The sequence below is a fragment of the Fomitopsis serialis genome, assembly GCF_022376445.1.
Source record: "Fomitopsis serialis strain Sig1Antser10 chromosome Unknown B0H18scaffold_96, whole genome shotgun sequence".
Classification (NCBI taxonomy): Eukaryota; Fungi; Basidiomycota; class Agaricomycetes; order Polyporales; family Fomitopsidaceae; genus Fomitopsis; species Fomitopsis serialis.
Window position 1 is genome coordinate 51,229 of NW_025955056.1, and position 12,234 is coordinate 63,462.

Sequence of the window (12,234 nt, forward strand, 5' to 3'; positions counted from 1 at the left end):
TAGGCGGCTTGTGATCGCGAAGACGCACGAGCGCTAATACAATGACCACTTCTCAGAGTCGTCTACTACATCTCAATCGTAGCTCTGTGAGGGCGGAAAGTCACTATCGCGGCTGATCTGCGCAACATTTCGTCGCTGTGCCTGCTCGACCCCGCGATGCGATGGCTGGAGAACTCGAGGAGAACTCGATAGTTACGTCTTGAGCGCCCCATCAACACGCGTTTGCGATCTCCGATGCGCATGGCGGCACGCTCCTAACGCACTCACGCCGCAGCGACTCAAGATTCTCCTGCACACCACCAGTCGACAGCGCTGCTCTCAAGTCACAGGTGGGCAGATCCCTCTCTAGGCCTTTCATATAGCACGGAAGGTGAGCTTCCCGCTCCTGTATCTTCCCCTGCCCCATCATCCCGCAAACTCACTGCATGATGCACGTTAGGCATAACAGCGATCCCTCTCTCGAAATTTACACCGCCCGCGGGTGTGCGGCGGTCTATCCTACCAGGCCCCGATTTGACTCCGGCGAGGTTGCGCCCCTCCCAAATTCCGTTGCACGGCTCACGCGCGAGTGCAGCGCGCTGCGGTTGCGACTAGCCACCGCGGAGCGACGCGAGCGATCAGGTCCGTTCGGCCCATCGACAGCACCCGTCGAAGCACGCACGCCGCCATCAGCGCGATTCGAGCTCTCATTAGAGACGGCCTACGCGCACCGCGACGCCGCACGCTCACACATACAGATCGAAATCATGAAGCTCGCCGAACGGTACAAGGCGTTGCAGGAGACCCTGCGGGAGATGCAGGAGTCGTTGCGGACGAAGGATAGGGAGATCGACACGTTGAGGCAGGAGAGAGACAGGTTGGTCGCTGAGCGCGACCAGGCGAGGGTGGAGAGAGACCAGGCGAGGACGGAGCGCGACCAGGAGCGAATGAAGAGCCAGAGGGCGCCTTTGGAGAGTGGGGCGGCCGAGAACAGAGAGCAGAACGGGGTGCAGCACAACACTTGTCGCCGGAGTCGGACCCCGAGCCGGAGTAGAGCACCGCGCAGGATCGAGAACGTACCCCCGTCCCCAGAAGCCGCAGGCGGTCATGGATGCCGAGCAGATAGCCCGGACACGGAGCATGGATATCTTCATGACGAAGACGGACAATTGGTCGGGCGCACAGGTCATTCAGGCCGTAGAGGATCTGAACGCCGAGATAAATCAGTTTGCTGCGAGCGCGACGGAGACGTGTGCGTTCGCGAAGAGGCTGAAGGCGAGGTCGCCGCCCCCGACGTCGGACACGGGTCCCCTGCAGGACGAGGAGAGCGCACCTTGGCTAGGCGCGGCATTCGCGCATGCATTGTCGTCCCGCGACCACACGCAGGATCCGATCCTCGTCCAGCTCGCGCTGCAGGCCAGCATCGCGACCTGCTGTGCACGCTCGCTGTCGCTGTTCTGCGTGGGCTTCCCGTCCAAGCTCGACGCGCTTCTCTCGCGCGTGCTCACGCACATGCAGTCATCCGGTACGTGCGGTCCCTTCGTGTTTGATCCATGACCTCAACGAGCGGTGTGGGTTACTCTAGAACCGCAGGCGACGTCTGCGCGATGGCGCGCGTTGACGCATCGATCAATCCGGATGCTGTACCCTGGGCTGGAGGAGTACGCTATCACGGAGCTTGTGGCGACCATGCTCAAGTGGTCGTCGACTGTTTTCGCATTAGCCGGCTCGTCGCCGACGACAGAGCCGTCGCCTGCTCTCGTACCCAGCACCCAGCTACGGCGTATCGCAGAAGCCGTGTACAGACTGGCACGAGTGACGCGTGAAGAGATCCTCTCCACCAGCTTCGAAGTCGTCCTCGTAGAGAGCGGAGAAACCTTTGACGAGGGCAGCATGTCGAACAAGATGAGGGACTATGAGGAGTTTATCGCAGACGACGCAGCGAGCGTGCACAGCTACTCGAGCGGCAAGTCAGGCGGGGCGCGAGCGGGCGGGGCGAACACTGGGAAGGTGCTCTGCACGACAGAGCTGGGGCTGCGTTGTATGACGCGTAAGTCGAAGAGGGCATCGACGGCCTCGGACGATAACGCAGAGGAGCCCTTCGATAACCGTATACTATTGCTTCCCAAGGTCGTGCTCAACTCGGCCCTGGAAGCAATAGACCGGGGTCAGTGATATGTAAAATGCTCGACGCCCTTCTTTTGTATCTTCGGTATGTATGCGGATCTGATCTGTAGCACACTCATTCTGTATCAGTACAACACTTCCTAACTTATGTCATATGGCATGAACTTGGAGACTGACAGGACCGTCGACAAATGAAGAAGCATAGGTGCATTACAATTCGTCACTGGTAGGTAGTACCGTGTTGCGCTTCGCTTGTTGCCAGAGAGTCGACGGGCCCCGCGCTATTGTCGCCGGGTACTCGCTCTTCACATATCGTTGTATTAATGACCCGCGATGTAAGTTACGATGGTACGGTACCCACACGGCAAATCGGAGACGTAATGGCCTAATCGTGTAACATCGTGCTCTTTCGATTTAGTCTCCCATAGGCGGACCCTGAAGATCTCTTTGACGGAGGGGAGGGCGGTCTGCAAGCTTGAAGCATTTTCGAATCAATTCACAATATATTTCGAGGCTGGTTTGACCATGTGCGCCGCTCGGTCACAGTTGTATACTCGGTCCACCCTCAGGGGCGCGCGAGGATCATCGATCAGTACGTTGTAGTAACTGTGTAGTGACCTGGGGCCCGGATGGATCCGGAGCCATAACACGGAAACTCAGCTTTCACAGTATTCAGCGTATGAGTGGCTCTCGGCACCTAAGTCCAACGGTGTCTGTTCACAGGCAACGTAAGGGCTAAACGTCCTTGTGCAATCGAGACCAGGCGTTTGTGGTAAGACGCGTAAGTGCATAACACAGATCGGGCATACATGTACGAATGGAACAACAAAGATTGTGGATGGACAGGATAGTTTGAGTCGTTGAAGCTTCGGGCGGAAGGAACGATGCTGGCAGGTGATCCTCGTGGAGGCTGTTTATGATGAACGAGACAACCAGGTGTATCAGTGATCAGTCAAGCCATGTGCGCGGATCACGGGGACGTACATCACAACGTAGTCTTGTCTTTTTGGTTTCGAAGATGGGCCTCCTGGGTCGTGTTACCGTGACTCGAGGCACGGAGCTCTTTTCCCTCGGCACTCTATGTCGAAGCCACAGAGTCAGTTGATATAGATTGACAGATTTGCAGACAATACCATGTACCTGGTTTCCAGCCTCGAACATCATGATGTCGCCACCCGGGACAGCAACGCAGGATTTCACAAAGTCTTCCCATGACGCAAAGGAAGCCACTTGCGAGACAAGCATGAAGTTGCCCAGAGTGAACAGAGTGAGAGGACTGGCTTCTTGTACGAAGCGCAGCGAAGCGGGGTCGCCGGCCATGAGGACGATCGCGTAGTGGACGCGAGGGTGATCAACGCGCCAGACGCTGTAGCGGAAATGTAGAGTAGTGCCCGTGTCGCGAGACCGATTCCTCGACCCGAGAAGCGATCCCGACCGCAGACAAACGGAGCCCAAGTGCAGAACAGAATGGCCAAGACGATCCACACCAAGGTCGGGAGTTCGACGATGGCCACCGCATACTTGTACTGATCGGGCAACGTTGGTATGACCAGACTGCGTATCAAGTAAAATAGGGTACGCCTGGGCGATAGGCAGAAAATCATGAGAGTGCAGACGGAAGCTAGTAGCATGCCCACGATGGCGGTGCCAACTTGGTCGATTGTGCTCCGCGCAAGACGCGCTACGGAGGACGTGACTGTCTGCGAACTGCTAGGCATAGGGACGGCGGTGAGTTGAGGGAGGTGAATTCGATGGGATGTCGCTGCGAGTCGGTTGGGAAGCGTTGCACCGAGCCACTGGCCTGTTACAACAATTGCATGAGATAGTCGATGCATCGCGATGAACCCCGGCATTACCTTGAGTCCCAAAGCTACTGTGGGTGATGATGGATAGGCTTTTCGATGGGCAGCAGCTCTGTCTTCCACGGACGAAAGAGGGCTGGTTCAGCGACAGCGACAGTACGGGCTGAGATGCAGCAACTGGTTGGAGACGCGACTCAAGAAAGCAGCGCGAGAGGAGCCCCAAATGTGCAGCTGTGAAGAATGGGATGCACGCACCGATCGGTTCGAAGCTTCCCCGCATGACAGCTGTGGCACTCACGAGAGTTTGCAAGATGCCATTGGCGTCGGGCCACTGCACTGGCTTTTTCCAGCTCGCGGTCCCGGCGACGTGACCGTACTATCGAAGCTGCGAGGCTTGGACCTTAGGCGACCGGGGGGGCACAGGCCAGCGCAACGATGCGAGGATGGCCTGGACATCCTCATAAGCCAACGGTATCGACAGTAACGCCGCACCCAGGTCGAACCACTTACATTCTCGATGCTGGCGACGTGAAGCGTGCTTGCGCCGTGTTCGTGACGCGTGATTCACACATGTGAAGGTCAGATCTCACTGGCGAGGAGAGCGATCGCCGAATGAAAATACGGAAGGTTAATAGTAGCCGTACTAAGAATCACAGTGCGGGACGCGTCGAACAGCAAGCGCGATGCGAAGGAGGCGCCGCCAGAACCTGAGGTATGACACCAACTGTGCGCGAGGACGATCCAGGACTGACACAACGTGTCAAGAAATGCCGAGACGTACGAAAAGCCTCCAGCGAGAGTCAGCCTGTGGGCCCGGGAGCCAGTAGTTCTGGTATCTTGAATGGAGAGCCCGATCCAAGGGCGTGGCAGGAAGAACAAGACAAGAGTACTGGTGGCAGACAGAAGAGCAGCCGAGGCAGACTCTTGGAGAAATATTATGCTTGCTTGTGTGTCCGAAGGGGGCGGTCGAACGACTGAATGAACCATCGGTTGCCTAATTCAGACATGGACGCCTGCTGTGTGGCCGGGGCCGGCGTAGTCTCCGTAGCTGACCAAAAAGAGATAGGGCCGGCGCCAGAGCATGTGGCCGCCAACAGTGACACAAGACAGTATTCGGACCGTAAGCTTAAGCTTGACCGTCTCATAAAGCACACTGTAGGTTTGCATGCAAGTGGCTGAGTCTGTCACGACGACGCTCCGTGCGTACGAAGATGACCCCCTACGCCGCTAGCTGTACTGTAGGCTGTGTGCTCACAGTGCCCGGCCACGTTTCGTGTCGAGGCACCAGGAGGTCATTTCACGACAGTCTCGCAGGAGCAGGCGCAGGCTGGGCATGCCCTTAGCAGCGAATTGCCACATAGCATTTCGACCCGGTTCAGCAGCGCAGCGAAGATGGTTGCATGACCCCGGCGCCAGCCTTGCAACTGACTCGCTTCCCGGTTAATACGCTGACTTTGAACGACAACAAGTCGTATGGCTTTTTCGATCTCAGTCTCCTCCTCCTGAACGTCTGATCGAGACTAGTCCTGACGACGGGCTGGGGAGGGTCTTTTTATTATTTTATTTTTTATTCTCCATGTTTACCCTCCGTACGCTACGTACATGTGGAGCCATATATAGTTTGAGCTGTACTTATTCACCCGCCATGTGGCGACGGAGTGAGGTACAGCGCATCACGTCGGGCATCGGGTCGGGCGCCAACCGCAGTCTCGCGGTCGCGCACCAGGACCCCCGAAAATTGGCTGAAAGGCCTGAGCCTAATCCAGACAGATTTTGGATAATTTTAGGCCTTGGCCGGATCGGAATCCAGACAAAAAGCACCATTTGGTGGTCATGCCCGATCTCTTAGTCCAGACATTTCCCTGATAGTAGATCTGGTCGGATACCTGTCCAGACAAGTACATAGAGATACACGGTGGCGCCGCTGGTGTCTTATGTGTAAATATTCGGTGCCTAAAATGATTCATCCTTACGTGTAATATGTTGGTAATATGTGTTTCGATTTACGAGCAAACTCCGTATGGCAATGCCTGACTGGCGACTTGCTGTCTGTTAAGTTCAGCAAACGTACGGACTCAATGCAAGGTGACATCATCCAAGAGAAGCACCATGTAATGCCAGCCATGCAGTTGGTTAGAATTGATTGTATGGTCCCGGAGAATTCAATACAGTCTATGCCTTTCACTCAATGACACAGAAATACATACAAATAGTAACCTAGGAAGAGGATTAGTAGACTATGTAGTTTGACTGTCACCGTCGAGAATGCTATCCAGAGCCCTAGAAGAGCAATACAGACAAAAAAATCGGTTTTATAGAGGCCTGATCCATCAATCCAGACAAAAAATACGAATTTGAAGGCCTGATCCAGCAATCCAGACAAAATTGTAAAATCTGAGGCATGATTCCGTAATCCAGACAATTAAGGTATCATGACCGACATGCCGGATGGCAATCCAGACATTTTGGCGTTCGGACGTCCAGACGTTTTTGCCAAAATCTGGGAGTCCCGGATCTGGCCTTTCAGCCAATTTTCGGGGGTCCTCGCGCACCACTCGCCGGGCTAACGTATCAGGCGACGCGTCTAACAACTGACTCGCCGAGTCTGCAACTAATACAAGCTCGGGGTCTAGCAGCGCATCTAAGTCCGGCGTGGGGATGCGTGGCAGGGCACGCATCCCGTGGGCTGGGGAGGGTCGACGGAATTGTTTGGCTGGGAATGACGTGTATCGTCCTTGGGTATCTCTAGTGCGACGGAGGAGCACAGAAGACACGCCATACAATTGACATGACGGATACTCAGGCATCTCTCCATCAGGACCATCACCGCCTATATCTATGGATGTCCAATCCATACGCCGATGGTTGGCCGAGGTGCCAAATGGATCGCTACATGATCGCGTGAAGGTGCGGCCAGAGTCGTTATGTGGATGTAGGCCTCCTGCGGCCAGCGGGTACTTACTCGCCACTTTCTATGCGACTGTCCGTTGTACTCACGTTACTCATGTGCGGCTAATGAGCCTACTAGGCCTCTGCCAGTGATCAAGAGCTGCGTGGTTGGACGGACGTGGTATGGCCCGAGGCTGAAGTAGCCTCGTCTTCGTTTCCGACTTCCCTACGATCCAAACCGTCGACACAGCAAGAGGCGGACCTGTCACCGGCGTCACGCTGTTCCCGGCGATGGGTACCACCGTCCACGACGTGTGAGGTGCCGGCTCGTCCGTCCGTCGCTCGATGCCTCGGTCGATCCGCCGTCACAAGCTCCAGCGAGGTATTTAGGCCGATGCAAGTTGCGTCCAGCCCGCGCGCCATTCACAGGATACCCCCCGTCATGCTGCCAGTGTCCTTCACGAAGTTCCTCACCGGCGCAGTTCGTGTTGCCATGGTCATATTAGTATTGTTGGGAATACATACTATACGACTCCAACAAGAGATCATCATGAAGCTCAAGTTACTCGAGCTAACGTATGTGGTGTCCGCTGTCAGTCGCTGGTCGAGGTTGACTCTATTATATTTGCAGCGCGCCACCAATCGTACATATGAACATCTCGCTCGCAATCCCTCACGGAATACTCGTACCGCCGGGTACGACCATCAAATTCCTCGCATACACCCTCTCCAACACCACCGTACATCTTGTACCCGAGTTCGCTACTAGTACGCCGCCCATAGTCGCGGTGCCGCTGGAATCTCGTACCGAAGGTCGCGCGTCGGTCGCGCGGCTGACCGGCACCGATGCTATGCAGGACCCTGTAGTGGCATCCTGTGTCGTATTCCTGCTGTTCCTTATCGGAGCGGAGCTGAGCAGGCTGTGCAACGTGCGGATCCGCAGGTTTCTTGGTATACCTGTACCCGACGAAGAAACTCGACTCGGTCACGATCGCTGCCGTGACCCCGCGAAACGCCGCAAGCAGCTCGAAGCGGAGGTGGAACGAATTCGCAGCAGGGTGAGACGTAAGCAGTGATATATCTTCGTGTCCAAGTTGGCCGTGCTCAAGTTCCCTCACAGTGTTGCAAGAGTTGAGTCGCCCAGTATCATGAGTCGCGCGTTTTTCTTCGAGTCGGACCGTCTCCTATCGATATGTTTCGTCTAGCATAGTTGTGTGTTTGTATTTCGTGGCACCAAGCATGATGAAGGGTCCCATCTCCCGTACGCTTGGCACATGCATGAACGCTCATGAACGTCACGGTATTTGCGCGAGCCGCAGACAAGGTATGCACTATAGCTAATTGTACTCACAGACGGCGCCAGTGCCAGTGGTTGGCTCCAAGCCTCCGACTGGCACTGGCATCCGCTGCCACTGGCAGAGTGATCTGGACCGTGCGACTGACATCTCGATCGCCTGCCGTTGGCTAGGGTCATGCCGTTCAATGAATAGCTCACGGTGCTTTCTTCGCCGGTCAATAAAATAGTTTACTACTTGGATTTCCAGAGGCCTGCTTCGGCGACACATTTCTGATCGTAAGGCGGTAAGTTGTGCACACTGGATCACCTGTTGCTCCTGTGTGGCTAAAATTGGGAGCGTGTAGCGATTCATCACCCATGTTATACCGACAACGATCTTGTGCTAGTATAAGAATCACTTCTCATTCTATTGGGACACAACAGAACCATGTCGCCTTGCAGCTGGTCAACATGGTGCGACGGGCCTCATCAATGCCATGGTTGGAGAGCGACCGCGCCGTGTGCCGGCGCAGGACAATGGTACGTGGGGGCGTGCATCACGGGAGGATGAACCGTAGCAGGCCGCGCGCCGCAAAGACTGTGACCGGATTGCGATATCGTGTATGCAACGTGTGCTCTGACATCGGGGATGTGCTTCACGTGTACCATAGCGTCGTGGCAGAATTTGTCAGTCAATTCGTTGCTATGTGTGCGGAAAACTGTACTCACCGCGTGAGGCGGTTTCGACGCGCAACCCCAGTCGATAAGATATGCTCGGGAGGCCTGGTCGTTGAAGAGGACGTTCGAAAGAGTGGAGTGTTGGTGAAGCCAGTGAGTGTTGCGGTAAGTGTGTAGGATTGTGTTCGTCGCGATGTTGACGGCGTGTTCCAACAGCTCCCAACATTGCTGAGGGTTGTGTCGCACATGCGCGTACGCGGACGTTTGGTTGAACCGTTTGCCTGGCGATGGCTTCACGATGATCCACTTATCGTTATGGTGGTCCGAACCCTTCAACCACAGAGCACCGACCTGAGTAGACGTGTTAACTTTGCACAAGAGAGGCGAGAGGGAGCGTAAGGAACGTACGGCGGCAGTCGCCTGGATCTCTTGTTCAGATATTAACGCCTTGGCGTACCCGCCCTTATATTTGCCTGCGACGACTTTATACACGACGCCGTGCTCGCCTTGCTCTTCGTTCTTCCGCACTTTGAACTTCAAGTTCTTCTTATCGACCCACAGTGTCAGGTCATCTGCAGTGGTTAAACTGTCAACATGCAGTGATGCTTGGGCATGACCGAGCAGAACGTACGTGACGGTGGCCCATGCGACGAAGCACGCGAAAGGTCGCGGACTGGGAGCTCAAAGGACTGTTCATACAAACAGTCAGCGCTTGAATCGATATTCTGGCCAGTCTATTCCATGCTTACCGTGCCCTGGACGACCGGTGCAGCCCATGCTGTAACACACAAGGCGATCAACGAGGAAATAAAGAGTCGCATGGAAAGATGATCGTCAACGATGCGAACGAAACTCAAGATGAGGATAGAGAAGATAAAGATAAAGAGAAGGGAAGAGTTGAAGACGAATGCAATACTAGAGGAGGAGGACCAGCCAAGCTCGATTTGCAGTTCATCGTGCGCCCTCTTTATGGGTCGCTGGAAGTGTGATCCACCGCCTGTCACCGTGCGTTCTGCATGACCGTGAATTCATGTCCCTGATCTTGCTCTGATCGCACCATCAATAGTTGTAGTGCTCTTCTTGCCGATATGATGGAAGCATAGCCAATCATGGCCGAGTGTGTCCGAGTTGCTCAACTCTAAGATGCGATCTTGATCGCAATTTCGATTGCGGTCGGCCCTCAGCGCGTGGCGCACGCGGAGGTAGACTCGGACATGCTCGACGGAGGCAAGCTGCGCGAGCGGGGCCATCCGGACATCGAGCGCGTCTTCGCATCCAGAGATCACTGGCAGAGCGCAGCCCAGGGCGGCAGCTCGGCCACGTAGGACTCGACTGATAGGCAAGCATTCATGATGAGTCGCCTGGCCACCGAAGCTTTACGCTCGAAATAAGTACTAGGGGCAGCGAATGTCTTTGGGCTCGGATGAGAATAGCAAGCCGACGTACGCGTAAGACAGCATCATGATGCATTATGTAACTTCCCGTTGACTTTCATCTGCAACTCCGTTCTGGCTTTGTTGTCGTTGATTGGCGGCTGGCGTTGAATACCATCGCTTGTTTCGTAGTGTTGGTGAAGGCAAAGTTCATCGAGCCCGTGTCCATAGATCATAGACAACGATGCACGAGCAGACCTCGGTGAGCCATCGTCGAGGTCTATGCCGATGGTCTAGGCCTCACAAGGACGTCCTTTCGGTCGCCCGTTTCCCCATGCTCCCTTTCGACTCGGCATGCCGCATGCATGCTTCAAGTCGTAAAACCATGTCAGACCATGCCTTTGATCACACTGATTGGAGTTCTCTGAATCACACCTTAGGCTGTTCTTGCCGGTATTTCCTGATATGATGGAAGCATAGCCAGTCGCATGGTCGGGTGTGTCTTCCGACAGAGGAGGTGGAGGAGGAGGAGAAGAGGAGAGAGAATCCCGTTTTGCTCAACTCTAAATTGCGATCTTGATCGCAATTTAGATCGCGGTCGGTCCCGGTCAGCGCTTGGCACGCGCAAGCAAGGATTCAGAGAAGCAAGGCAGCGTCCGAGCTCGGACGAACTCGCCGGGCTTCGCAGCGGCCCCCTCCTCGCGCAGCGGCCGCGGGTCGATGCAGTCATCACGCATCAGTACCGGCCGAAAGGAGTTGTTTCTCGATAGGCTGTCGTGCGACGGGCCTCATCAATGTCATGGTTGGGGAGTGGCCGCGCCGCATGCCGTGTGGGACATGTTGCTGTCGCCGCTAGCGCAGTCGGACGAGCTGTAAGTGCATCGTCGAATCCCTAAACCGTCGTTCTCAGAGCGTCGTGCAGTGACGGCGGGAGGGTAAAAGTGCCAGACCGTAAAAACACCTATATTCTGAGTCAAGAGCACTGCAACGTCCCCAAGCATGGATATCCAACCTAAATGTCCGACAGGCCTTGTAGTACTCGCGCCACACACTGTGACATGACACAAGCACGCTGTGGCTGGAATTTCTGGCGATACCACAACGGTCGCGCGGCTGGCAGCATCCCCCGAAGCCTCCAGAGCTCCAGCGACTACGAACGCCTCTGGTGGCGCGCGGAGATGTATTGTACGGATGGACGGCTCGCCGCAGCCTGAGGATGACGCGCGGGGACGTATTGTACGGACGGAAGCCCCGGCGCAGGGTGGCGCGCGGGGGCCGCGGGGGGGGGGGGGGGGGGGGGAAAGACTGGAGCCCGACACCGTGTGTGTCACTTCTGCTCTGACAGTGCTACCCATCTTCACGTGTACCATAGCGTCGCGGCAGAATCTATTCAGTCAACTGGTCGCTATGTGTGCGGAAAGCTGTACTCACCACGTGAGCCTGTTTCGACGCACGTCCCCAGTCGATAAGATATGCTCGGGAGGCCTGGTCGTTGAAGAGGACGTTCGTCACAACGGGATCTTTGTGAAGCCAGCCAGTGCGGTGGTAAATGTTTAGGATTGCGTCCGTCGCGACGTCTACGGCGTGGTCCAGCAGCGCCCAACATTGCTGCGGGTTGTGTCGCACACGCGCATACGCGGACGTGGTGTCGAGGCATTTGCCTGGCGATCATCCAATTCCGGTGTTGGTCGTCCAGACCGCACTTCCACAGAGCTCCGACCTGAGTAGACGTGTCAAGTTTGCACAAGCGAGGCGAGAGAGAACGTAGGGAACGTACGGCGGAAGTCGCCTCGACCTCATGTGGAGTGATCCTCGTCTTGGCGTACCCGCCCTTAAATTTGCCGTCGAGGTGGAAGGGCGATCCACCCCTTGCGGTCGCATGACCGTGAATCCATGCCTCTGATCACACAGACAACAATTTGAGTGCTCTGAATCCCTCTTCAGGCTTGCCTTCGGCTCTTCTTACCGATATGCCTGATGATGGGAGCATGGACAATCATGATCGAGTGTGTTGTCGGCGTGCAAACTTGTATCCGGGTAACTCCCCTGTCACTGTGTGTTGGCAACGATGAGCACTGGTGCGAATATGAAGTAGACTCGGACGTGCTCA

General features: G+C 55.6%; 4 protein-coding genes across 4 annotated transcripts; 3 read left to right on the forward strand and 1 right to left on the reverse strand.

Moving 5' to 3' along the window:
* Nucleotides 1-269: 269 nt before the first annotated feature.
* B0H18DRAFT_1033174 (uncharacterized protein) lies at nucleotides 270-2,420 on the forward strand. Its single transcript, XM_048030158.1, is given in 5 exon segments — nucleotides 270-481; nucleotides 506-621; nucleotides 643-1,055; nucleotides 1,075-1,504; nucleotides 1,565-2,420. The coding sequence occupies 5 exon segments, from the start codon at nucleotides 426-428 to the stop codon at nucleotides 2,152-2,154; spliced, it is 1,605 nt and encodes a 534-aa protein (XP_047888587.1). The 5' UTR covers nucleotides 270-425; the 3' UTR covers nucleotides 2,155-2,420.
* A 350-nt stretch (nucleotides 2,421-2,770) lies between these two features.
* B0H18DRAFT_1033175 (uncharacterized protein) lies at nucleotides 2,771-4,265 on the reverse strand. The gene is made up of 6 exons (XM_048030159.1): nucleotides 4,198-4,265; nucleotides 3,963-4,139; nucleotides 3,448-3,912; nucleotides 3,247-3,382; nucleotides 3,091-3,184; nucleotides 2,771-3,016 (listed from the first exon to the last, which is right to left on the reverse strand). Exons 3-5 carry the CDS (start codon nucleotides 3,822-3,824, stop codon nucleotides 3,092-3,094), a joined length of 606 nt encoding a protein of 201 aa, XP_047888588.1. The 5' UTR covers nucleotides 3,825-3,912; nucleotides 3,963-4,139; nucleotides 4,198-4,265; the 3' UTR covers nucleotides 2,771-3,016; nucleotide 3,091.
* Nucleotides 4,266-6,473: 2,208 nt separating this feature from the next.
* Nucleotides 6,474-8,061, forward strand: B0H18DRAFT_1033177 (uncharacterized protein). Its single transcript, XM_048030160.1, has 4 exons — nucleotides 6,474-6,815; nucleotides 6,937-7,373; nucleotides 7,429-7,862; nucleotides 7,918-8,061. The coding sequence occupies exons 1-4, from the start codon at nucleotides 6,747-6,749 to the stop codon at nucleotides 7,947-7,949; spliced, it is 972 nt and encodes a 323-aa protein (XP_047888589.1). The 5' UTR covers nucleotides 6,474-6,746; the 3' UTR covers nucleotides 7,950-8,061.
* Nucleotides 8,062-8,610: 549 nt separating this feature from the next.
* On the forward strand, nucleotides 8,611-9,909 carry B0H18DRAFT_1033180 (uncharacterized protein; the record flags this gene model as incomplete). The annotated part of the gene is made up of 5 exons (XM_048030161.1): nucleotides 8,611-8,904; nucleotides 9,131-9,328; nucleotides 9,376-9,442; nucleotides 9,485-9,565; nucleotides 9,620-9,909. The coding sequence occupies 5 exons, from the start codon at nucleotides 8,611-8,613 to the stop codon at nucleotides 9,769-9,771; spliced, it is 792 nt and encodes a 263-aa protein (XP_047888590.1). The 3' UTR covers nucleotides 9,772-9,909.
* Nucleotides 9,910-12,234: the final 2,325 nt, after the last annotated feature.

Coding starts and splice junctions, on each gene's coding strand:
- B0H18DRAFT_1033174 (XM_048030158.1), top strand. CDS start 426: ATGATGCACGTTAGGCATAACAGCGATCCCTCTCTCGAAATTTACACC. Junction 482..505: donor GAAATTTACACCGCCCGCGG/GTGTGCGGCGGT, acceptor CTATCCTACCAG/GCCCCGATTTGACTCCGGCG. Junction 1,505..1,564: donor CACGCACATGCAGTCATCCG/GTACGTGCGGTC, acceptor GGGTTACTCTAG/AACCGCAGGCGACGTCTGCG.
- B0H18DRAFT_1033175 (XM_048030159.1), bottom strand. CDS start 3,824: ATGCCTAGCAGTTCGCAGACAGTCACGTCCTCCGTAGCGCGTCTTGCG. Junction 3,383..3,447: donor GGCGCGTTGATCACCCTCGC/GTCCACTACGCG, acceptor ACAAGAAGCCAG/TCCTCTCACTCTGTTCACTC. Junction 3,185..3,246: donor TGTTCGAGGCTGGAAACCAG/GTACATGGTATT, acceptor GCTTCGACATAG/AGTGCCGAGGGAAAAGAGCT.
- B0H18DRAFT_1033177 (XM_048030160.1), top strand. CDS start 6,747: ATGGATGTCCAATCCATACGCCGATGGTTGGCCGAGGTGCCAAATGGA. Junction 6,816..6,936: donor CGCTACATGATCGCGTGAAG/GTGCGGCCAGAG, acceptor TGAGCCTACTAG/GCCTCTGCCAGTGATCAAGA. Junction 7,863..7,917: donor AATTCGCAGCAGGGTGAGAC/GTAAGCAGTGAT, acceptor GTTCCCTCACAG/TGTTGCAAGAGTTGAGTCGC.